Here is a 26,200-nt window from a genome sequence, read left to right as displayed (position 1 = left end):
GACTGAATATAGTGAAGCAAGGTTTTCTTTGGACTGCAACTTTATGATCTGTATTAAAGATATACCCTGATATTGCTTCAGTGTTCATGTTAATAAAATGTATACCATTGGCACTTGGGATGTCAATTCTTCATTTCTCATCAGCTAGTTAGAAGTCAGTAACTTCAGTATATACCAGCTGTGGTCAAAACTTTACATATACTCCTCACAGTCATCAATGTTATTGTAATTTGACTTTATTTCCAGGGTGTATAGATTTTATCTTCTTATCTCTCAATTTTGCCTAAATAAAAATGATTTCCTTGATAACAATCAAAATTTCAGAGTGAGAATAACTTGTCAGAGCTGGTGTTTGGGAACAAGGTTTATCTAACATTAGCAGCATATTGTTATGTCTTTGATAAACTGACCAACCAAGGACAAAATTCTGGAATGGCTTTCCCAATTCCCCAACATCAACCCTATTGAAAATGTTTGTACTATGCTTAAAAGCTCGGTTCATACCAGGAAATGAATCCATTTAAATGAACTCTACCAATTCTACCAAAATGACTGGTCAAATAGCTTGTTGATGGTTACCAAAGCATGCAGTGTGAAAGGGTAGCAGATTTAGAGAAAATCCAAAATAAATGTAAATTTGTGCACAGAGCTTTTATTTTCAAGAATATTAAATATGCTGTCTGAGCCCCATATTACCATGATATCCATGCCTGTGAGGAGTATATGTAAACTTCTGATCACTTTATTAAGGTAACTACAACTATATTTGCCTTTTCTCCTAAAATGACTTTTTTCTAAAAATGTCACCAATGTGTCTTTTTAACATGGCATTAATTCAAAACAAAAGACCAGCTCAACTTTTCAGTGTTTTACTTTTGTCTCCTGCACGGATTCGTGTTCTGAAATAGAAATGAGAAAATGCAAATAGACATTCTTTGCTACACATCGGCAGGTTCAATGTGCTGCGGTATTGCCCAGCTAAGCAATTCCTGAAAGTTCTTTACACTGTGACACTAAGGAAGGTGCTACGATGCAATACCTCCAGCACTGGCACCAGTCATGATTTCTGGTGTTACTTAAAGTACAGCATTGCTTTATTTTCTGTATTTCCATGCATGGACATGCTAGTCCACGCGGTTTGTAAATTTGCAACAGATATACTCAGATCAAAATTTTTGTGACAAAAACAGAATAATTTATAATGATAAAAATGTCTTCTTTTGCTGTCTCTCGGTGTATAAAAACAATGAGGTATTCTTACCCACTCCCACTCATGTTGAGCGTAGTTGCAAGTTTGACAAACCAGCTGACTCCTGTTGGCTCTTTTTTGCTCTCCCCCATAATCAATGTACATATCTTGCTATTTTGCTGCTGTTTTCACACTGTGATATCAACCACTGTTCTACTCACTATCTCTTCCTTGGCAGGTAGTTTACTTTTTCAGAGAAAACACCTGCTTGTTACTGAAAACAATAAGACTCACTAATAAAGATAAGTTCCACATGGTGACATAAAACTGAAGTCAAACTTACAGTATGTGGATTTACTACTAGAAGCAAACACCTCACATAAAAGTAGTGTTATGATTCATTGTTCCATGTATTCTTTAGCTATTGTATTACTTGTCATAAAACTCAAAGTAGGAGGAAAACTATGTGTGCGGGTTTATAGTGTGTGAAGGTAAAATGCTGTGTTGAGTGATGTGTAACATTTCAAAATAAGCATTTTCCCGGCAATTCAGAGTATACTGATCTTGCCACTGAATCCAATAACAAAGCAAACCATTGTGATGTATAGACTTAAATCATCTTTAATTGCATGTTAATATACCGCAAAGACAGGGAGGGTTTTTAAAGCCAACTGAGGGAGATGATGGTTCATGTTGCACTCAGTTTCCACCTGTCTATCCATAAATATTTCCTCTATTTGTATTTCTTTTACTAGTATGAGCAAACACAGTGGTGAAAAGCCAGACAAGATTCACATGTCATTCATGAAGCAATGTACTGGTATGGCAGAGCCCTTTTGTGAGTTTCTTCATGAAAGGTACCCACTACTGCACTTCCATATCATCTGCTACACTCCCCAAATGCTACATTAGTTTCCCTGCAAATGTAAATCTGTCATTTTCAGTGCGCCTCATATTTATGTTTCTTGCACACGCAGCATATCTTTCGACTAAAATGTGCAACCATAAAGAAAGGGTCATAACATACATAGAAATAAGACAAAACAAGCAAAAATGGCCATGAAAGAGGCATTTGATTTGCCTCGAGGCACAAAAACATATTTGCCCAAAGAAGCCATTCGTATTTGTATTTGAAGGGGTGTTTGTCATCGTAACAAAAAAAAAAAAAGAATAAAAATCCATGTCTGTTTTTTAAATTCCACCACAAAAATTTTCATTTTCATCATGACAAAAAAAAAATTGACCTCCCACAGCAAAGTCTTTCATACACAAATTCCAGATTTTGGGAGTAAGGGTTCAATAAGCTTTGGAACTGACATGCATGAGAAGAAGAAAAAAATCAATCATGTAATTTCTGAAAGCTGATTCAAACAAATAAATCAGCAACCGTACAATCATCATCAATCAAGGTAAAATTCATAATAGTAGAATAGTTTCTAAATTTTATTACATAACCTTCAAAAGTTCATTTCTACAATGTAGCCAGTAAATGTGTTAAATGAATCATCACAGCTCTTGATTCATTTTGAAAGCTGTAATTCCTCTCATTGTGTTATGAAATAATAACAAAAGCAATTACGGGGATAAACAGGAGCGAGGACGGATTTGTTTACAGGAAAGCTAGGATGCTACTGTGAGTAGGTCACACACACTCATCTCTGCCAACCACAACAACAGAAAGCTTTTTGTTTGTTTGTTTGTTTGTGTTTTTTGTCCAACCGCTGTCTTTTCACAGGGTGACATCCTAAGTGGAACAGGACAGACAGATGAGATAGAGACCTCCCCGCATTGGCTCTGTGATTATAAATCAACAAATCACACAGATGGAGGTCAGATGAGAACAGAGTTAACTGAACATCCATTTCACAGTACCTGGTGGGGGTTATGTATAAAAGATGAACGCATTCAGGCTATGGCGGTCGCTGACCTATTTCAGAATGACGGATGCTTGACAGGGCAATAGCAATTTGAAGAGGCTAAAGGTAGCTTGCTTGTCCTTTCTGACTCTTTGAATGTGGTATTTACAATCTAAGCTGAGGTGAAATAGAAAGAGATCAGATAATGCATTCTTTTTTCTCTCTCCCCTCCCTTCCATTCTTATTTAAAGCAGGATAGCCAGCAGCACAAACAATGCCACTAATGCCAGCTTTTGCAGTATAAGCTCCATGTAGTTTTTGCCTTTTTGAAAATGTCAAAATGAAAGGTTAGCACGGCAGAGAAAACAGTCACAAGGATCTGGAACAAAAGCTGGCAGTCGTACCGACGTAAAGAGACAGCGTCTGGATGTTTTGTGGGTGGACTCTGCCCGACATTTATCCACCAACGGAAAACACACAATGATGGCACAATGGCAAATTAAAATAAACACACATCTCGACATTTAAAAAGTGTAGCGTCCTAACAGAAATTCTCGGGTGAGTTCTTGGAACAAAAAAAACATATAGCGACGACACATTTGATAACCGATGACAGCACATTGTGTTGTTTTTTTTCAGTTTTTTTTTACATCTGAACCCACTGTAGCTTTAGAGCCATTTCAGACGATGAGACATTTTCAAAATGTTGAAAAACAAGACAAAACCTTCCCTCCATCAGCTGACAAAAGGGGCAAGAATTCCTGGAAAGCCTTAATAATGTTAGACATGAAGAGTAAGAGACGAGCATCAATCAACAGAAGCATCCTGGGTTAACTTTTTTGGCTCGGCAGCAATCTATATGATTGGTCGCCTTTGGTTCTTGTCATCCTTCACTGTAGAATGATATATGGAGAGCAACAATTGGGTGAGAATGTTTTCTGAAGATAGAGAGCCACAACACAACGGAGGAGAGGATGACAAAGACAGCTTATCGGGAGAATGTCATTTTTGCTTCTTTTTTTTTTTTTTTTAAATCCGGGGGAGTGGAGAAGAGAGAAGGCCCTCCATCACATAAATAAATAAGCAACAGCGCAAATGGGTAGATAACTTTTTATGAAATATCAGTTTTGCTATTCTTTTTTTTTCTCTTTTTTTTGCTCCTTGAACAAGAAGCCTGAAATGACTATTTTCTCAAAGCAAAGGAGTAGTGTGTTTTTTTCTTCTTCTAGCCCTAGCATTTAGTCAAGTGCAAAGAAGTCAGTGTTTAGTGGAGGCATATGTATTTTGGCACAGAGTTTCAGTTAAGTGTCAGCTATGCGCACGTGTGCACATACAGCACAGTAGGCATGAGGCTTGGGATGATAAAGCGAACAGAAGCAGAAGATCCTTGATGTCTTTCCATCCATTACAAGAAAAATTCAAAAGATTTGAGGGATTCGTGTGTTTCTGTTGTTGCTGATAAATACTGGAACTGGAAGGAATCCATCCATGAAGTGAATAGCAGTGAGTTTTCTCTAGAGTTAAAACTGACAAAAAGTTATAGAAATTTGTTAAAACTACATAATATTTCAAAATACATGTGGAATCAAGTAAAACTTTATATACGCACTATATTTCTTCTTATCTCTTTTAAAACCTTATTTTTTTTTAATCTTTTTTTCCTTAAATTTATGCATATAAGTGGGATTTTTATTTTTTTCATTATAGCTTCATCTGTATGTATATATGTACAATATGTACTGTTAGATAGGAAGAGAAGTGATAGGGTTTATGTGGAAGTATGTGTCTGTCTTTCAGGGAGAAAAATTTGAATTCATTTATTTACACCATGCTCCGAGAGCCACTTGGGGTCCGGTGTAGACTGAGGCGGGGGTCTGGGGGTATGTACTGGTGCGGGTGGTTGTAAGGTGGAGGCGGGGGAGGCAGTGGGGGCTGGTGGCCGTCGCTGCCGTGTGAACCGTTTGGCGAGCGGACAGGGGTGGACATGGCGGAGTGACTAAGCTGATGGTGGCTGTGGTGATGGTGATGCTGGTAGTGGTGGTGTGTGGGCGTTTGGCTGAGGAAGGCCTCCATGCGTCCATGGCTGCTGTTGTCGAGCATGATGACCTTGACAATTTGCTGACACTGGATGAGCGCCTCAGGCCGCAGGTCAGCCATGCTGACACAGGGCTGGTGGTGCTGCTGGAGGGGGAGATGATGGGCGGGAGTGCTTGCCGCTGACTGCAGCTGCAGGTGCTGTGGTGGAGGCGCAGGCCCTTGGGTTACCCCCTGGGGCCCCTGCTGGAAAAGCACCTCTCCCCGGTGATTAAGAAGGGCCGCGCTCTCGGGGCTCCGAGCCATGCTGCTGCTGAGCTGGTACGTCTGAAGCCTGTTGTGAATTGACACCTAGTTTAGAAAACAGCCAAGAGAACAGCATCAAATGTTATAAAACTGGTTCCTCCTCTACAATCCGTCAAGCCCTCTTTTTCTTTTTTTGTGGGGGGAGTGAACGCACAGCACACACACACACACACACACACACACGGGGCATGCGTGGGGGCTTAGGTGTTAAGGATCGGTGGAGGTGTAAAATTCTGTGACTACAATATTCTCCCCTCCCTCCACCCCCACAGGTACTGGGAACAGTGCTGGATGCTGGGAACACCAGTGTGTGTGACTGGCGTCATTGGTAATAGTGGTGGGGAATGGGGATAAGAACGATGCTAGAGGACGGTCCCGGTGGTTCCAAAGGGGACACTGAGGGCCCCCGTGTCTCCCTTCCAAACCACTGTGTGGCACTACGGTGACAGCGAACACGAGGAGACTTGTGGGTCGAGGTAAGCAGAACATAGACCAAGGTCATACGAAGAAGAGGGAGAGGTGGAAGAAGAGGAGGAGAGGAAGTGAGCAGAGTGACAACCACAGACGTCCACAGGCAACAATCAATTAGAATGCAAACCTCCAGATGTCCCATTTGTTTCAGCACTCTGATTTCTATAGGCAGTTTCCCTCAGCTTTTTCCCCCTTTATCTCTCTTCCTTTACTATCTTTTTTTATGCAGCCTACTTACAGAATTGTATAACGTCTCAGAGTTTCAGAAATGTGTATCTCCGAAAACATATGGCAAGAAATTCAAGGAACTGAGCACAATCTGAAATGCACACTGTGTACGGTGGAGATAATTAATGCAAAAAGTACCCCGATGGTGTATTTATATAAATCTAACATTTGAGCGTGGAAGTCGGGTGGACTGCTAGACGAGTCTTCAGTGATAGTTCTCTAGGGGTCTTAAAGGACATTGAAAGCTCTTATTTGGATGTTGGCTCCCTTTTGTTTTGTTCTGTGTCAAGATGATCCCACACTGCTTCAACAATGTTAAGGTTCAGGCAGTGGGGAGACCAATCCATGACTAAGAGTTCCATCATGTGATTTTTCAATCAGATATGCTTTAAATGCATTGGCTGTGTTTGGGATGACTGTCATACTGAAGCTATATATGAAAATGAACCTGTATGCCAATGAGACACATTTCAGAAGGTATTGCATGCTGAATCAAAATCTGGAGATCCCCAACACCACTAGCTGAAATGCAGCCCCAGACAAATTACAGAACCTCCAGCATATTTCACATGCAGAAAGTCACTGTTATGTCTGTCTCCTAACCTAGCTACATAGTAACTGGACTGGCGCTGCTTTGTACAACTTGCCTCATTCACACCAGCACCTTTTTCTACACATGTGCTTTCTGTCTAACAGTTGCACAATTCTGTCAGGTCCTTTTTCTCAAATATTTTTTCTGGACACGCTACGGTATATCCCACGTTTTTGGCAAAAAATACTTTGGGAATCACTGCAAAACTTTCTTTTATTGCTCTCCAGGGGATAAAAGGCATATGATATGATTTGAATTTTTCATGGATTCAGCTAAAGAACAAAGAACAAATTATGCTTTGACAGGCTACAAAGTGCCTAAAGATACCATTTAAAATAGTTTCTTTGCAGAATTGTTTGTTATATGCAGACACAACACTGATTCATTCCTTGAGTTATGTGGTGGAGTTAGGTTTCTGCAAAATATAAAGAAATAAAGTATAACTCAAGACTTTTATCACAGTACATAGTCTCCTACATGGAAGTGTATAATAGTGTATATTAAGAGTTTGGGACTTTTTACATGTATTTTGAGCTTCTTAACCACAGCACAACTATCTACATATGCTTCCAGTTTTAATGTGTCGATCAGAAAACATTTTACCACCAAACCTCTTCAGAATGCCGGCTGTGTGAATATAATAGTCTTTGAAGTTGAAGTATCTTAAGGTTAGAAAGGTCTTACAGTAGTGTTCGTCCCTTCTTTTAAAGCAGTCGGTGTGACTCTTGTACGAAAGAACTCAATTAACATTTTCTCCTTTTGAATGTGCCAAGAGTCACTTCTTCTTGATGACTTACCATACAGTATCAGTGAGCTCTAAATCACTTCAGATAAAGAGTGAAGGATTTAAATGACTTTCTTGTGCCTTTCAAAAGTTTTTTTTCTCAGTAAAAAATAGATTTGTTTAACAGATGGTCCAAATTAGTCAAGAATCACAAAAAGCTCATTAGTTTAAGCCCAAAAGGATGCCTTCGCATGTATCTGTACTAAGCACAAGTTTGTCTTTGGGCTCTAAAGCCATTATTTTGCAGCAGGTGTAATTAGAGATTTGGATTTTTACATCTGGTTCTTCTACACTCAACAAGTCCAGCAGCTTGGCGCAAAAGCAATAAGAGGTGGAAAAAAAGTCTTATAGAGTAACAAATCCAAAACTTTTGGCTCAGATCAGCATCAGTAGCCCTGCGTCAGACTGGTAATCTGTTCAGGGTATACCCTGCTTCTCGCTCTATGCATCATACAAAGACTTGCATATAAAAGCACTCAATGGAACACTATCAGACATAGGTCCTCTCAGACCTCAACATTACTGAAGCAGTGGGGGATCATCTTGACAGAAAATAGAACAAAAGCCAGTCAAAATCCAAAGAAGAGTTCTGAATATCCTTCAAGAAGCCTGGAGAACTATTCCCGAAGACTACTTAAAGAAATGACAACAAAGCTTACCTAAGAGAGTTCAGGCTGTGTTGAAGAATAAATGTGTTCATCTAAAATATTGACTTTCAAGCACGTTAGACACAAACTTTTTGACTTATATGTTAGGTTTCCGTTTATTTTTGCACATGTTTAAATAAATCTTCACACCTATTTGCCATGTTCCTTGCAAAATATGAAGAAATAAAGGGTGGCTCAAGACCTGTGCACAGCACTGAATAAACTTTTTCTCGAAATCTTAAAGGCTCTGACAACAACAGGATTTTAAAAACAACTAACGGCCATTTTGTAACAACACAGTCGGCTTGTTGTCACTGCTCTGAGGCAGATAGTAACGTTAGAATCTCATCACCTTATCAAATCTAAGATTAAAAGCTTGCCGCAGGATTTGGTATCCTTAGATTTCTGCCTCTAGTATAAAGAGGCTTTTTTGGAGTGGACCCTCCTGGTTTTTGAGATAAATGTGTTTGGACAGCTAGTGGCTCCCCACCAGAGGCTGACATTTAGGCTACTGTAGGCTGGATGGCAGAGAGCAAGATGGCTGGTGAAGGTAGTTCAGACAACCATGAAGATTGACCCGAGGTAGAACTGACCTGAGGCACACAAATGAAAAAAAGAAATGGAACGAGAATGACCTGAAGCCAACCCTGTGCAAAGAAATGATGAAAAAAATACATTGTTGGGATTGGAGTATGTCCAAATTTACTACAGCTAAAATCTTAGTCTTATAATTTGATTTGCACTCTAATTTTTTCTTGCTAGTTTGTCGAATGGCTTTTGTATCACAAGCACTCTGGAATCTATAACGCCAATGATGTGACTGCACATGTTTTCAAATTAAAGCCGATAATAGTTCATTATTATGACTATGAAGCATCTGATAGAACTTATGAATTATATTTGCTTGAGCCAGCACCTGAGCAAAAGACATACAGTGTAACATATACCAGTGGCTGTGTGGAATTAAACAGCCACTGAATGTCAAATTGACCCCGTGTATTTGGCTTTTCAATCCAAGCCTAAACTCCAGAGCCACAAAAAACAGAGGCTAATAAAGGTCACCTGATGCTTCAAGGATACACATACTGTGTAGTTCCATTTCCTGTGTTTCTTGCACAAAATGTTCACACGAGAGGTCCCCCTCCCCCCAGAGGTCTGGCAAAAGGGTGGGGAGGCGACCATTCCAGGTCAAATGAGCGTTAAAATTATCCGCCTGCATGCTGCTGTGTTAATTAAGGTCTCAATGCTGCATGCGGGTACACACACAGTAAATGCATTTCACACATGTCCTCAGCTTTCCCCAGCCTTTTTTTTCTCTTCGTTTTCTTGAAAGGCCCCAAAGGAGTCACAATTTCTGCCTGAGCTTGCGAAACTAATTACAACCTATTTCTTTTTTTTGGCTTCCAGATCATATTTAAGCCTGATGCGTTTTCAGCGTGAGGACAACCTGCTCTGACCGCTGTGAGTGTATTAATTCTCCCGAGCCATCATATTTAATTTTTACACGACAAAGGAGTCCTTTTATCTAATATTTTGTTTGATTGGGTTACCTCACATGCCCGCTGCACATTACCCAGCAGCACTCGTTCTCTCACGCACTCTTCACCCACACTTGCTTGACGCTTCTAATCCTAAAGATACTCCTGAGTTTATCTTGTCCTACCTCGATACTGCCACTGCAAAGACTCTCACTGCACTCACTTACCTGTTGTTTGGGACATAAGCCTATTATTAGGCACTTACCTCTACTGCATTGTGTCCACTTCTGTCATCTATCTCCTGGTGTCCTGCAGGGGGGAAAACAGAAGGGAAAAAGGGACAAAGGTGGTGGCAAAATCACTCTTTTTTTCCAAGATAAAGATAAGGAATTTTAGACTTGCTTGAAGCAAGCAAGGAATCAATCATTATGCAGAAGAACTTCTAGAAGCAAGTGAAAATTCAGTAAACCCCTCTCTAAAAAGCAAATGTACAATCAGAGCTTAGCATCAGTGACTTTTCATGGCAGGCTCTTGAAATCTCAAGGAATGGCATAAACAGCATAGTTTAAGGATGTTTGCTACTGTAGAGGTAGTCTATAAACACCATTAACTTTACATCAATTGTAGTTATAGTCCGTGATGCTGCCACATCAGAATTTATTCTTTTTATTTGAGTTGGGGAAGCTACCCTCCACAAAAAGCCAAAACTATCACTTATCCTCTCTTGCAAGATAGGAAAAATGTTAACAAAGTATAAATTTAACCTGTTACAAGTAATGCTAACCCTCCAAGTCATCACTGTGTTAAAATGAAACAGTCTGCTCTCCTGTGTCTTTATCATAATGCCATGCATGCAATTAGTTAGCCTCACACATTAAGAAAATGCTACTGATGTCAAGCTCTCTTATGAGGACAAATGACATAAACACAAGATACCAGTAATGAAAATCATTCACCTAGAAATACCATCACACTCACAACTGCATTCATGCAACTTTAAAGCTTTACTAATGGAACAAATGTGTCTATCTTCAAGCTTGGATGCAGCATAGTACAAGAATGCTAAGGAAGGAAGGAAACAAGTGCTCCAGTTCAGAATGAGTGTAAGGAACTTCCAGAGATAATGTCTCCTGTGTTTTGGTGTTGCAGTTATTGAATTTGAACTCAAAGATGTGAAATATCCTATGGCTTGCAGTTATTGGGATGGCTATAGAACACAGGCTGTCCCTCTCTCCCTTCTGTGTACCTATGATTCAAACACACTCACAGAGCCTCACATACTGAACTGCTGTCCAGAAGCCACCTTGTAACCTCATTCAGAAGAGTGCCCAATAAAACAGTGTTTATTATCATATGTCTTTAGCATCAGCATTTTGGGAGAAGCATGAATAGACGATAAAAAGATTTTGGTTATACAACCTTATGTGTTCATGACAAATAAAAGTTTATTTTTAAAATTACTTAAAAATGAATGCAAAACTTTTACATGGTTTTAGGCTACTTTTTAGGATCTACTGCTGGATCTAGTAACAGCATAGTCGTACCTGGGTCAGTTACCCAGTGTTTTTGTGTTATTAAAAGGCTTTGATTTCATTAGTTTCATTCTAGTCTCTTGTTTTCTGTTTCTGTGCTCTGTGTTCCTTGTTCCCTGTGTCTCCTCAGTCAGTGTCAAGTCTGTGTCTTCGTGGATATCTCTTGTTTCCCGTTTTACTTTGATAGCCTTGTGTCCTGTGTTCAGTGTTCAGTGTTTTGAGTTTTGCTTTCCCTCTGTCTTATTATGTCTGATTAGTCCCAGCTGTATTTCCACCTGTTCCCCATCCTCTCGTCATCCCGCCTGTGTATTTTAGTCCTCAGTCTTCCGCTTGTTGCCGTGTTGTACCACGCCATCTGCTGTGCGGGTTTCTTTGTGTTTCCGGTTTCCATTGCTCTGAGTTCATTGTTCCTAGTTTTCCAGTGTTTCAGTTCTTAGTTCCTGGTTTAGTTTAATTTGTCCTGAGTTTATCTTTCGAGTGTCTGCACAGTGCAATACAGCTGCTTCTTTAAGTTCACCCTTCTATTTGGGTCCTCATCCTGTCCGCCACAGCACCAAACCGTGACAAGTGGCAACAACCTTGACAGATACACTCACTAGCCACTTTATTAGATACACCTTGCTAAGTTCCAATTTTGATTCTGTTTTGCCTGCAGAGCTGCCTAAATACTCAGTGGCACAGATTCAGCAGGGGCTGGAAACTTTGGTCCATATTGACATAATAGCATCACACAGTTGTTGCAGATTTGTTGGCTGCACATGCATGATGAGATTTTCATCGCAAAAGCGACCTATTTTTTGATCTCTGGTGAATGTAGAGCCCATAGAGTGCAAATGTTAAAGAAACCAGTTTGAGGTGGTTTGACCTCTTTGACGTGGCTGGGACCCTACCATTGAATGTTGGGGTCTTTGGCTTCTGTAGCCCATTTACTTCAAGGTTTGACATGTTGTACAATCAGATATATTCCTCCTTATTCTGGACTTTCTCTGCTGAACTCTGGCATCAACAAGGTATTTTAATCCAGAGAACTGGTTGTATGGGAAAATCCCAGCAGATCAACAGTTTGTAAAAGGCCAGGCCGTTTAGTACTAATCACCATAACACCTTCAGAGTCCCCTAAATCACATTCCTTCACCATTTTAATGTTTGGTTTGAACTTCACCAGGTCATCTTGACCATTGAGTTGAGTTGCTGCCATGTGATTGGCTGATTAGATAATTGTGCTAGCAAGGTGTTGATCAGATATATCTAATGAAGAGGCCATTGAGTGTAATTCATAATATGGTGTAGAAAGTATTGTGAGTACTATGAATATTTCATTCTTTCACGATCAAGGGGGGGAGAAAAAGCCCTGTTACACAAAAAAATCTAATTTGAATTCTCATTTATTGAGCTTGTATTCATTAAGTGTAGCTCTAAGACCCTTTCACCTGGTTCTCTTTTTAAAATGAGACAGTTTCATAACAACTAGTAAGCTGTGAAAGAGAGAAGTAGAAGTGAGAAGCCCAGTTTAGTTTACTTTGAGAAAGACATTGTTTGAAAGACTATACCCCATTTCATGTGACTTTGGAGGACTAGTAACTACACCTGAAACTAGGCGAGGCTTAGCTAAAGGTGATTTTTGCGCATTTACAGTCTTTACAAGCATTGTACACATCTTAAATTACACAGTGTTCTTGATGTTAAATGCTACAGGTAGTGCCTAGTTTTTGAAGATATGATCAAGTTCATAAAAACAGCAGCAGGTAAACAAATTAACAGCGCAGTTGGTGTCTCTCCAGTGGGATTCAATAAGCAACAGTATGCACACACACACACACACACACACACACACACACACACACACACACACACCTGATGGGGAGCCCTGTTTACCGCGAAGCTCTAGCTGTGTGCCGTTGTTCTTTACCGAGTGTGTCTTGGCTCCCTGCTGCTTTTCCAGCTCCCCTGCAGAGAGCAGAAAACAAAAATGATCATCCTCATAATCACCATGACAGAGAGAGAAAGGAAGTTGATAGATTGGTGGATGATGATGGGTAAGAGCAACAAAATTAACCAGGAAATGTTTTTCCTTCAAAAGCGAGCACACACACATACACACTCATGCACATTTCTCCCACCCACTCTCTTCTCCAGTCTCAACACACACCTCTTCATCTCGCTAATTAAACTTCACACTTGATGGTAATTGCATGTCATTTCCAATCATCATGACTAAATGTTGTTTTGTTTCCAACACAACACTGCATTCTAATTTTGATGCTGAGCCACAAAACTGCCAGGTGAGACTTTGAGGGTGCGGTACAACATGTCCGCATTCTGAGACTAAGAGATAAACGGAAAGGGGGGAAAAAAAGTAAGCTCAAGTTCCATCGATAGAAAACTAAAAATATAAATAACAGTCTTTATTTGAACTGAATCAGTAATTTACTTGGATGTTTCTTGTAAAGTCACATGTGCAATACAACATCTACCATGACTGATGAAAAATCCAACAATAAAACGATTGCTTGGTTTGAAATGTAGTTGTACTTTCAATAAAATTATTATAGTGGCTATAATTATGTTTTTTTTTTCATTACTAAACATTATTAAAACACTATGGCTCATTACCAAAGCATTATGATTTTAATATGCACTTTTCCGTATTAAAGAGGGAAAATGTCCATAATGTAAAGTTGGATTAACACGCAGGACTATTCCCTGTTATCAATGTCAGTGATCTGTGTAACTTTAGTTAAACCCTGGAAAGACCAGTCTCAGTATTGACTGTACAGCAGTTGGACCAACCAAACTTAAGCCCAGCTGTTTTAGGCGAATGCATGCCTGGCATAACAACATCTCAACAGTGCCTAGCAGCATGCATTGAGAAGATACTATAGTTAACAATCTCTCACTGTCTTTAATAATAATTTGCTGTTAGCCAAACAGCTGTTAATAGTTTTGCTGCTTTTGCCAATTTGCTTTAAGGGGGGTGTTGTGCATTCAGAAATGCTCTTTTGGATACCTTGATTGTAACAAGTTACTGTTGCCTCTCCTCTGACCTCTGTCATCTTCACCACATCTGCACGTATTGAGTTGCAACTTGTTTGGCTTGATATATATCTGTGTACCTAAGATGTACCGAAGGTGGTTGGTGAGTATAAGTAAGAAAAAGCTAAAACTAAAAAAAAAAAAGAAAAAAAGAAAAAGAAATTTTGAGTGTGCTAATGTACCTGCTGCCATTTGAGTTGTCAGCAGTTAACAGGATGTAACAGGATGATGATTTATGATGAACCATCAGATAATAAGAATTTTTTTTCTGGATGTTGCAAAAGTATTGGGAGCTTAATGTAAGTACCTCTAGCTAGATAAAGAGACAGTGAAAAGATATCAGGGACATTTTATTTTTAAAGGCCACAGCAGTAGGTATAAATTGAGCTACTCAGGGAGCCTCAGGATAATGAATTATATATAAAAACTGTCATGTTTTATAAGCCTTGAAAGTCAGCTTTAATATTTTTTAAGGTTTTATTTTGACAGTCAAGTATAATTTGGCTAAAATTATTGGAAAGGTAAAAAAACATGCAGAGTATGAATCGGACTATTGGAAAAGTGTTCAAATGTCATTTTTATTATGAAGTGGATTTCATTTTGAAAGAACAGAACATGTAAATTCATTTTGTTTATATAATAGTGGTCATAACAGGAACCACTAATGCAGCCGCTACCTTTTTTTTTTTATCCCTTTTGAGCTTTCGTTTTGAAAGTCCTGAAAATCCAGTGGTATTTACAAGCCCTGATAAGCAGTTTTTCATTTGAAAGTCTAGCAAAATTCCTGTAAAACCTGTCAGTCAATAATACTTTGACTAAAATTGATCTTACAGTGAACAACAGTTGTGATGAATTGCATCAAAGCATCAATAAAAACAGGACACACCGATCCCCACTGGATCAGCCATGATGAGTTTTAAATTGAGAGAAAGGGTGACACCAGTCACCAGTTGCTATGGTGACTAAAGCTTGTAAAAAGAACAGGAGGTGTGAGCCTACTGTCCAAACAACTGAGAGAAACAATGGAAGTGGGTCTTGAAGAAAAGTTACAAGTGATATCGGAAAAATTGATTCATCACGAGTGCCAGAGACTTCCCAAGTATAAAATACAAAAGTTTCACATTTTATTGTGAAATTCCAAAACCTGTTTTATATTTATTGGCTATAAGCAAGGTGGTGGGAAAAGGCTGGGCTTTAATGGCATTTGTGAAAGTAAGTATTTTCTAGGCGATATCTCTACACTGTTCTGTTTTAAATCTAATTCTTTATGAAACTTAAATTGCTCCTGTGGAAAGAAATCCAAAGCCTTGTAATCCAAAAAAACTTTGAATTATAAATATGGAAATCTATATGACAAATTGGTATCAAAAGCCAGAGCCCACTATTCTCACTGGAGCTGTGGATCTTGGTATAACTTCTGTGGGAGGTTCTCAAAGCTGAAGGATGTCAAAATGTTAGGTGGAATAATAATAGCAATAATAATAATAAGAAGATAAAATCTGACAGCTAATAAATAGTGAGCTTTAATGCCAATCAGTAAGAATAATAATGAGAAGAAGAAGAAGCAGCAAAAATCTGAAGAATAATAAGCCTGCATGCTTAATGCTGTTGCACTGGCACGCTCAGTCGGTGTAACTATTAGCTCGGGCTTAAAATTCTGTGTACAGTAATTTGGTTTAAACTGTGGCGAAACTAAGAAATTCTGTGGTGGCAAAGAATTACGACAATATTTAATTTACCTTTATTAAAAACAGCAGCGAGAGGGGAAAGAAATTCAAAGAGGGAAACTCGAAACAGAAGTGAGCTTGCCGCAGGCCTGTTTACTAATCTGCTGACAAAATCAAGCCCCTTGGAGGAAAACGATGGGAAGTTTGTCTGTTCAGGTGACAGCTCTTCCTTGTTTTCAAAATGTTTATCTATCACCACCTGAGAAAAAAGTTTGCCTTTGCAAATATAATAAATGTGTCCCAACATCCACTCTCTTATGTTTTAGCACAAGTTATTCCAGCCTTTACACAGCTCCAAGAGAAAAATAATTTCCTTCTGTCAACACCTGCCTATCTCCGTATGTTGTTGCCTGCTCCCCCTTGACTGCAGGGCCTCCCGCTCTATCGAGGGTAAGGCAACTGCATCAAAACCCAGCAGGAATCCTCTCTTTGAAGCCCACTGGCAGAAGCTAGGCTGCAGACACACTTAGGTTGTCCATGTGTTGCAGTGACTCATTGTCTAGAGAATTTCAGGCGCGCACAAGTCCGAGCAAGTCAGATGCCTGGCTGCTTTGAGGAGCCCTGACCTATTTTCACCTCCGTATCATTGCCCCCCTGCAGTGTGCTTGAGCTGCAGTGCATCAGAAGGTTTTTTTTTCTTTCAAAACTCAGTCTGAAACCACACAGATGGGACACAGACAAGTAGTTTGCGCATAATACCAAAAAGAAAAAAGAAAAATGAAAAAAAAGACATATTGATTCTCACATCTAAGAAGATCTCTAACACCCCAAGATATGACATTATTGATTTGGTGCAAAATGTAATAGCATTTGACCCTTCTTCAGTTGTAGGGAGTATTGCTACAAAAGGAATAGACACAAAGTTGACGATTATACTCAAACGCTCAACATCATTCCAAGTAAAAACAACAATTATTGTTGTCAAATTATATCAATTCTATAATTTGATATGGACAATTTAGAAAGATTCTCACACTCGATGCGTATCTGTTCCATCTCCGTCACTTCTGCGATTGATTCCTTTAGGTCTTCCACAAACTTGAGCAGCTCCTCGGCACTTTGAGCACAGAAGTTTAATACCTGCTTCTTGTCTGATCCGAATGGTGAGAGGATGGTGATTCCATGGGGGTAGTCTGCGGAGTACATTAAACTGTTGAGTGAAAGGCATATCTAAACTACTTTCCTGGGTGTCTTAGTTACAAGTGTGATCATAAAAAGACTTCTAAAGGTCACTCTGAGCTGCAAACTTGGGCTTGCTTGCAAAAATGTCATGCAGCATGTATTGAATGGGACTGGGAGAATGACATTTCCAGAAATTGAAATGCAAGATTGGAATAAAACCGATAATAGTTTGATGCTGTCAGAAAAAAATAAAAAGACTATTGTGCTTAAAATAAGCCCTTTAAGATAAAGCAACAAATTATACAGTCCTTGTTCGCTTCGAATTTCGACAGATATTTTTTTCTCTGTGCAAGCTTGGAAATGGTAGATTTTAGCAATGACTTAAGGAGATATCAAGAGGGGATTTTTTTTCATACCAGCATTGTGACTTACATTCATTTTCAAAAAGGTGAAACTGCATGCCAAGTAGTCCCATGGCTTTGCAGAAAGTGTAGGCCGCGGAGCTCTTCTTCTTTGGACAAAGCTTCAAGATCTGTAGAAATAAACAACATCATGAGCCTTGTAGTAAAATGTTTGAATGACAGAACTGCCTATTTAATTCCTTGTTCCATGTTCTGAACACTTCCAAAAATCTTGCCAGAGATTTCCATATCGCATAACAACATAAAAGGCAGTTGCGAAAGAACAAACTATTTGAGCATTTAAAAACATCTGTCACAGGCTGGGTCTCTGACCCAGCATTTTGTGTTTTATTTTGTAATTTTTGAAGCTTTCATGTTAGTTTGGTTATAAGTTTGTATTGTTCTTATTTAGGGGTCAGTGGAGGTTTAGGTTAGTGATTGTTTATCATCTGTCTCGTTGGTTTCTGTGTTTGGTTCCTTGTCTAGTCTGTCATGTGTGTTAGGCCTGTTAAGCTTGTGTTGTCGTGTCTAAGTCTGCATGTTTCCTGTTTTATTTTGAAAAGGGTCTTGTGTTCTGTGTTCATGTGGTTAGTTTTACTCTTTCCTGTGCATCATTATGTATATCCAAGTCAGCTGTTTCCTCGTGTGTCTCCACTTCCCCTGATCGCCTCGTGTGTATTTAAGTCCTCTGTTTTCTGAATGTCATTGTCAGGTCGTCTGTTATCCCCACCATTGTTTTAGTCATAGAACTTCATAGTGTTTGTTTCTTAGTGTTTTTTAGTTTGCTTAGGGTTCCATGTTTAACTCCTGCTATCATCCAAATAAAGGATCGCTTTCTGTTTAAACCTGCAACTCCTCGACCACATCTGCTTTTGGGTCCTGTTTCAAAAAACACACTGGCGCACCCCGCCGTGACAACATCGAGAGCGGATAGTCAATACTAATGTACACTACAACCTTCCAAGTGTTTCAGATTGCGCGCCAGTGCTTATATCAGGATATATCGTGGCTGTTATGGAGCTCCTTTTTTTTCCACTGAATGACCTTCCAGATAGAGAAAGATGAGGCATATCTGTTTTCCAGCACTACTGTGAGGCATAATTTACCAGGAAAGGCGTATTAAACCAATACATCACATTGGCACTTTAAACACTTCTTGACATTTTCAAGCTGCTGTAACAGGGGCCAAATTCAAAGAGAAGTCCCCTTCACTTTCATCCCGTAGTGAAAAATTTTCAAAGACAACTTCTGTCCCGCTTTCAAAGCTGTCACGAGAAGACATCCTTGCGAAATATATCGCTCCGCTAACTTTTAGTGCCAAATGAACAGAATTGCACTGTGATGTTGGACAATAGCTTCTTTAGGGGCGATCGTGGCTCAAGAGTTGGGAGTTCGCCTTGTAATCGGAAGGTTGCCGGTTCGAGCCCCGGCTCGGACAGTCTCGGTCGTTGTGTCCTTGGGCAAGACACTTCACCCGTTGCCTACTGGTGGTGGTCAGAGGGCCCGGTGGCGCCAGTGTCCGGCAGCCTCGCCTCTGTCAGTGCGCCCCAGGGCGGCTGTGGCTACAATGTAGCTTGCCATCACCAGTGTGTGAATGTGTGTGTGAATGGGTGGATGACTGGATATGTAAAGCGCTTTGGGGTCCTTAGGGACTAGTAAAGCGCTATATAAATACAGGCCATTTACCATTTAGTCTTTTACTTCAAATTTGAGTTTTAACAACCTCTCCTGCAGGTCCCAATTACTTTTATGCCTCCATAGAAAGTGAAGTAATATGGCTATGCTGCTTTTTGCCTTTCCTGTATGTTGTGGCATTTGACATAATTATGAGGTCAGTTAAATACATTGGATAGATAACTCCTATGCGCCTCTTAATGAGAACATTATGTCCAACATTTAAACCTTTGATAATTCCCACATCTATATAACTTTGGATCAAATGAGCAGCTAATCTGTGCTGTCCTCAAGTGAAATGAAACTATATTACCATCCTTTAAAGCAGCTCTGTAGAGGACAGATCTTTGATTATTATTATTTGCTTACTATAATTAAAAGAAATGCCTGGAGATGCCAGAGTTATGAAATAACATAAAAAGGACAAGCACTGCGAAAAGCTGGACCCAAAGTAAGAATTGTTGGACTGCAGCTGTCATAACTAAATAAGCAACTTCAAAGTGTGATTGTGTGCAGAAGAAGGAAAAAGAAACTCTCAGGATGAAAACAGTATTTTTATACTGAATATCTCATAATGATTGTCAATTTAATAAAGTGTAAGGCTTTTCGTCTACTTACCACAAGGAGATCATTGAAGAGGAAGACTTCTCGCTGGTGTGCTGCTTGTTTTTGGGCCTTGTTGACGTCTGTCACCTCAAAAAGTCGACTACAGCACACTAGTCTTCTATGAGGGACGGAGAGAACCTGAATATGAACACAAAGGGAGACCCAGCCTCAAAAATCATATTACAGACATTGATGGGATGCTTTAAAATAATTCAAAAATCCAGAAAAAGAGAAGTAAAAAACCTAAATCAACATTTCCTCCCAAAGCTAGGAGATACAAGACTGGTGCAGTAGAAAAAACTCCATTAAGCACAAAATGAGACAACTTAGTGTGACATGGACACTTATTTCTTAGTCTTAAGAGTACTTTAAAATGGTAATTTATAGCAACAGCTAAGAGAGAGAATGGTTATAAAGCTTAAGAACAAAATCTGTGCCCTCTTGAGGAGAACATTTCTACAAATCCAGGTTTACATTTTAGGATTCTTTACTTAGGTTTGGTCTGTCTGATGTTCAGTGTTCCCTCTTGGCAAAGACGAATCCCGGCTTAATATGACAATAAAATAAAACAAAACACCAAAAGCAAATATATTTTGTATGTTTTCTTATCTAGCGCATATCTTTGCAATGCATTGTTTGTGAGAGCGAGCTGTTGGCGTCTTTGCACCAGTCCAAACAAAACTGCTTTTTATTGCTAGTGGGATTATAACAGGTTTCTTAAAAATAAAAGATGAAGAAGACAAGAGGAAGATTCACTTTCTGTGTTCCAAATGTCATATTTCGAGCATTTGTGTTCCTACAGTGATGGTTGTTCTGCTCGATTCTAGTAGCTGTGGTAGTCCTCAAAGAGGGATGTTTTGCCACAGGCTGCTTGTACAAAAAGAAAAAAGAAAAATACGAGTTGTTGCCAAATCCTGTTAGTTTTATTTCTGCAATGTACTTCTTGCTGTTTAGTTACTGGATCCTACATAAGACAAAACTCTATTAGCATAGAGGGCAGGCCTGTGCTTACAGGTGTGTTTTTTTTTTAATTCAGAAAATGCTCCTTTTGTCTGAAAACATTTGGTATCTCCTCTTCAACTAAGGTGCTTTTTCAAGTTTAAGCAGATTACACTGCAACCCCCCCCCCCCCCCAAAAAAAAAAGAAACAAAAAACCCCAAAAAAACCCGAAAGAAAACAGACTGCCTTCGGAGGACTGATCTAATCATGTTGTCACCCTTTCACACACACTTGTCTCTGCCTTGTCTGGTCCAGCTTTCTGTGTTCTGCAAAAATCCAAAAAGCAGCAGAGTAGATGTGGAGTTGATCCCTCTTCAGGGTAAAACACAAATATACACAGCCCCTGTGCAATTTTCCCTGTGTGCATTTCAAAGTTTCCTTCCCTCTGCTCTGAGAGAATAATTTCCAATGCATGGAGTACACACATAGCCTCTGTCTCCTTTTCTCCTGCTCTCTCATCACTGCAGGGTATACCGACTCGAGCCCAGCCTTCCACAGCCAGCCCGCTTTCTCATTATACTAATGTCAGAAACATGTAAAGACATCATTAGCCTGAAATGCCTCCTGCTCATTCAAAAAAAAAAAAAAAAAGTATTATTAAGAAACAGCTTGACAAGAGATGCCAATATATTTATAGGCAAATGATTGACTTCAAATAAAAAAATAAAATAAAAACAAATATAAAAAAATATTCACATGTTTAGATATAAAGCTACCTCATCTCATTCATCAAAGGCTCTAATACGGCTTTCATCAAATCATCAATTATTTACTAGCGATACAGAAAAATTCATCATATTTGTGTGCCACTTCCTTCTGGAGTAATAGTAGATAAGGCGTTTAGAATTCAAAGTACAGAGACTGTTGGCTGGGTTATTATTTCAATAGAAGAAACTTTATTTAAGACTCGCTCTTTTTATAGCAGACGGCCGCCATTGGCAGCAACAGTCACTTCCTATCACAACAATCCATCATTGTTGTGGCTTTGACAGCACTCCCTCTGTCATCCTATGGCTACTCATCGATCACTAAGAGACACTTAAAGGCGTAAGCCGGGATAAAAAGGTGGACGGAATACTTTCAAAGTCAATGTCATTTGGAAGCAACTGCTATAATTGGTGTTGAATTTAAAATTAATTAAAACATGAAGACTCACTCATTTCCTTTTGTGACATGGATGCACCAAGAAAGTTGGACATTTTTTTATCAGGACATAATCAAAACAGATGTGTAAGCACATCTATAAAACCAGAGCATTGGCAGTTTGCTGGTCTGGAGCATTCAGGTGTGTTTTAACATGCCAAGGAAGAAATTTAAGAAAGTTCTTAAAGAAACAAGTGTTGCTGTCCATCAATCTGGGAAGGATTATAAGGCCATTTTCATGCAAATTGAACTCTACAGTGAGAAAGATTATTCACAAGTGAAAAACATTCAAGACAGCGTTTAATGTTCCCAGAGTTGGACATACTAAAAAAATTCATCCATTACCAAAGATCAGACCATGCAAGAGAGAAACTGCTCAAAGAAACTGCAAAACGCCAAGAGCTACAGGCTTCAGTTAGCATGTTAAATGTTAAAGTTTAGGGCAAAACAATTCGAAAAAGAGAGAACAAGTATATCTTATATTGAAGGGCTACCTTTACTCTCTAAAGAGAACATGGCAGCATGGCTTTAGTTTGCAGAGATGCATTTAAACAAATCTATAGACAGTACATTGTGTCTATTTCATGCTTTGCCTCTTCAAAATGTGAAACGGACACACATGCAGAAGTTGCATAACTGCATGCAGAAGTTGCATTACCACCAGGGGGAGATAATAAAGGCAAAAAACATATGCAGTGCCTTCCAGGGTCCTCAGTGATCAGAAACAATTTAACTAAGTGGCTAATATATATATACACACATGTAAATTTGTTAATAATGTCTGTTTAAATGCTTTCTTCTGATTATTTTCATGTTGGCTTGAAATTAAATATTTCCCTCTGCTTTTACTACAGCTTACTGCAACTTCTGCATTTGTGTCCTTTTAACAATTCAATAAAAAGTGTATAATGACACGGTGGACCAGCATGATATCTGGTTGCCTTTAAACATACAACACCAAAGTGGAGATGTTTGGCCATAATGCATATCACCATGTCTGGTGAAAACTAAACACAGAATATCAGCACAAACACCTCAAACCAACTGACTAGCACTCTCTTTATTATAGATCATTTTCAGACCTGGTGAGGACATTTTTATTTTATTTTATACTTATATGCATAAAGAATTGAAAAAGGGTGTATTTTATTTTTGCCATGACTGTACTAATGCAACATGGTAACATTGAGCAGGTCAAATCTTTACAACTTTACTCCTCACAGTAGCATGCTAACTTTTGCTAATACAAGTGATTACAAAGCAGAGCTTGGGAACTACATCTGCAGGTTCTTAGTTTCGCTGCCACCCTTTTTGACTGGACAGCAGCTCCAGAAATATGTCTGATAAATTTCATGAGGCATGCTACAATATTTCAGTTGGGACTAAACCGCTAAACCAAACTGCTAGCATGCCCAATGCTATGTCGAGACTTCACTTGGAATAAACTGAACCTGAATTTACTTTTGAAGGAATATCTCAAGTTAACTCTAGTATTTGGGTGCAATGTTTGAAGTGTTGAATAACCAAGCATACATGAGGAAAAATCTGTCTGTCTTGTCTACATTTCATTAAAAAAATAAGACAGGGAGGCCTTCAGCTTTGATCGGATTCAAACAGAAGTCTCTTTATTGTTGCAGCTTTTAAAAAAAAAAACCTTCCAGTGTTACAAGCCAGCACAGACAGTACATTCCTATATGAATCAGTGTAATTAGTCAGTTATAAAGCTAAAGACTGCCTTTCTGTCTGCCAGGTCTACTGCCTTCAGACGTGTTCAGTCTGAAACAGACAAAACTGTACCAAGTGTCTCTGAAGTTGAGTTTTAACTAAAGAACCTCCAGAGTTATGTTCAAATACATATTTCAGTTCATGTGCAATGAGGTTGCATTAAAGTCTTTTAACCTTAAACTGTTAAAAAAATGAGTCTAATGATAGCGGTGGTTAATGATGTATCTAGCTCGCGTAATGACCTGAGGTAATGATTGAGCTGCTGATGAGACATTTAATGACTAATAAATGTGCTCTGTTAAAGCCACTAAGGCTAGGTGATAGTGATAAGAGCTTGACTAATGAGCGAGTGACTTGGCATAGAGTTAACAAGTGTGTCTTTCTGTGTGCGTACGCAGTCATATTCACATTTGGCAATCAGTTCAGTGACTACATTATGTGTCATTTTTGTGTAAAGTCACTCATCTTTGAGAGAATTAATCCAACTAAAAAAAAAACAGAATCTATAGCAAGCGTTCTCAGATATATTAGTGTGTCCTTACTGTTTTCATGCCTACGATGGACTGCTCAACCTTGGAAACGTAGGTGACATGGTCTTCGTTGGAGCGCAGCTCTCTCTGTTGTATTCTTTCATAGATTCCCACCACCATGTCTCTGGGGATATCTGCTCCATCATCCACACCTAAGACAGGAAGAGGCTGATTACTCATAAATACACACACGCTTTACAACACGGTTGCTTTACAGGATATGGAGTCATTGCTTTTTTTTTAACAGTGGCAGATGAACAAAAAGTGTGTCTACGCTGGCATAATTATAAATAGCAAAAAATGCAACTACTTTGTGTGCATGCTACATTTCTTTGTTCTGCTTCTTCATTTGATTTGTGCAAAAATTGGAAAAATGAATAGCGCTTCCTCGCTCTGTCCCCTCATGTGTCCTTCTGACGCTTTCTTTTTTCCTTTCATCGTCTCCATTAAGTAATGACAGAAAGCCCCGTGAAAGGAGGTTAATTGGCAAGCGAAAGGTTAAGACCCAGCCTCATCTCTTGGAAGATTTTCTGTCTGGAACACAGTGCAGTTCAAGGCCGTGACATTTTGGAGCAGGTAAAGCTGCATGTCATTAGGCTGAAAGGTTGCCCTCGAGATGCTCCCCATTATATCGATACAGCTGCACCGCACTGTGTGGTACATTGAACCTTCAATGGGGCAGGATGTGTTTGGAGAAAATGAAGCTGCCACAAGTGACGGCGGTGTCAGTGAGGCACCCGGGGACACCGCTGAGACATCACTGCACATAATGGAGTCAGGGGGAGAGAAAGAGATGACCAGAGGGAAAAGTGCGTAAACTGTCACATTAATAAGCAGCATTTTTTTTGCTGTTAATTGTCTCGTGTTCTCTCTTTTTCTTTGCCACTTTTTAGGATTTTAAATAGTGTTTTTAGCCTTGCTAGCAGCAACCACTTTGAGCCAATCCGGAGTAGCTCAATAACAATTAAATTGATTGAAATGACATTATGTGTACTTTTTTTAATAGTAGTTTTTTTTTTTTAAATGCACTTTAAAAAATAAAGCCAAGGTGGACGTAGCTTAGACCTGCTTTCTATGCAAAGGCTACCAGATGGTGATAGTTATGACAGTGAAATTACTTTTGGTCATATAAATGTCTATGGGAAAACAGCTATCTGACTTGATCACTATATGATCATCATGACACATAAACCCAGCATTAAAGTGTTTAAATGCTGAGTTTATGTGTCATGATGATCAAAAAATGTAATTCTGTTTTGTAAATCTTGGTCACACTATGTCTTAAAATGGAAGGTTTTCTGTGGTATAAAACCACATGTTCAATGGCTAACGACTTGTCAGACTTTTTACGGTTTATCATCATCATGAAGATGTCAGCATTCTGTTAACACAGCCTTAGAGAGGTGCAAGTATGTAGACTCATACCCGACCCAGACTCCAGGAGTACAGGACAGGAAGTTATTAGTGTTTTTCTGCAAGAGAAAGCAATGCACCACTTTGTAAATAGAGACCGTAGGACAACAACAAACGCTAAATGATTCGGAATGACAAAATACTTTGGTTAATGTGGTTAACAGGGTATGAACATTCTTCAACGAGAACTGAAGGTGAGATTTTCAGTGTTAATCATCTCTGTCAATAGAAATGTGCTAGCTAACCTCAAGGGCTAGAGTGTTTACAGTTGCTTAGCAACTGTAAACACCATAAGCTGATCCAGACAAACCAGTACACATTAGAGGCACTTGTTGTTGTTTTGTGGCCACTATTACCCTAAGCCTCTAATTTCTTTCTTTCTCTCTTTTCTTTGTGAAGAGTGCTCACGTAATCATAATTTTAATCACCCAGAATTAAATATCAGATATGTCACAGATGAGTCAGTGAACAGTTTAGGAGGCTTAAATGAGTGATTCTTATATCAGATATCCTGGGACGAACATCAGTACTGACCACAGTCCTGAACTAAATTTCTCTCCTGAAATTCCTTTAGTCCGAGTCTGACATTACTCATGTTTCCCTTGCAACTCTTTATCTTGTTTTGTGCTCATCATCCTCAAGCTTAAATCTGGCTTTTCATGAGGTGTACTGATTAATGCCAGCCCTCTACAAGAACTTAAGGGAAATG

General features: G+C 39.1%; 1 protein-coding gene across 1 annotated transcript in view; it reads right to left on the bottom strand.

The window, feature by feature from the left end:
- Positions 1-1,607: 1,607 nt before the first annotated feature.
- The window catches only part of iqsec3a (IQ motif and Sec7 domain ArfGEF 3a), a 123,779-nt gene continuing 99,186 nt past the window's right edge, over positions 1,608-26,200 (bottom strand). The window contains exons 8-14 of the mRNA XM_080886942.1: positions 24,091-24,230; positions 19,693-19,818; positions 17,432-17,531; positions 16,852-17,010; positions 12,972-13,064; positions 9,851-9,894; positions 1,608-5,430 (exon numbers count right to left, since the gene is read on the bottom strand). Coding sequence (XP_080743068.1) covers positions 4,867-5,430; positions 9,851-9,894; positions 12,972-13,064; positions 16,852-17,010; positions 17,432-17,531; positions 19,693-19,818; positions 24,091-24,230 — 1,226 coding nt within the window. The 3' untranslated portion in view covers positions 1,608-4,866. The remainder of the gene's footprint in view (positions 5,431-9,850; positions 9,895-12,971; positions 13,065-16,851; positions 17,011-17,431; positions 17,532-19,692; positions 19,819-24,090; positions 24,231-26,200) is intronic.

This window comes from Rhamphochromis sp. 'chilingali', assembly GCF_963969265.1.
Source record: "Rhamphochromis sp. 'chilingali' genome assembly, chromosome: 7".
NCBI classification, from domain to species: domain Eukaryota; kingdom Metazoa; phylum Chordata; class Actinopteri; order Cichliformes; family Cichlidae; genus Rhamphochromis; species Rhamphochromis sp. 'chilingali'.
Note: the sequence above shows the minus strand (reverse complement) of the source record. Positions and strands in the feature narration are given on the sequence as shown.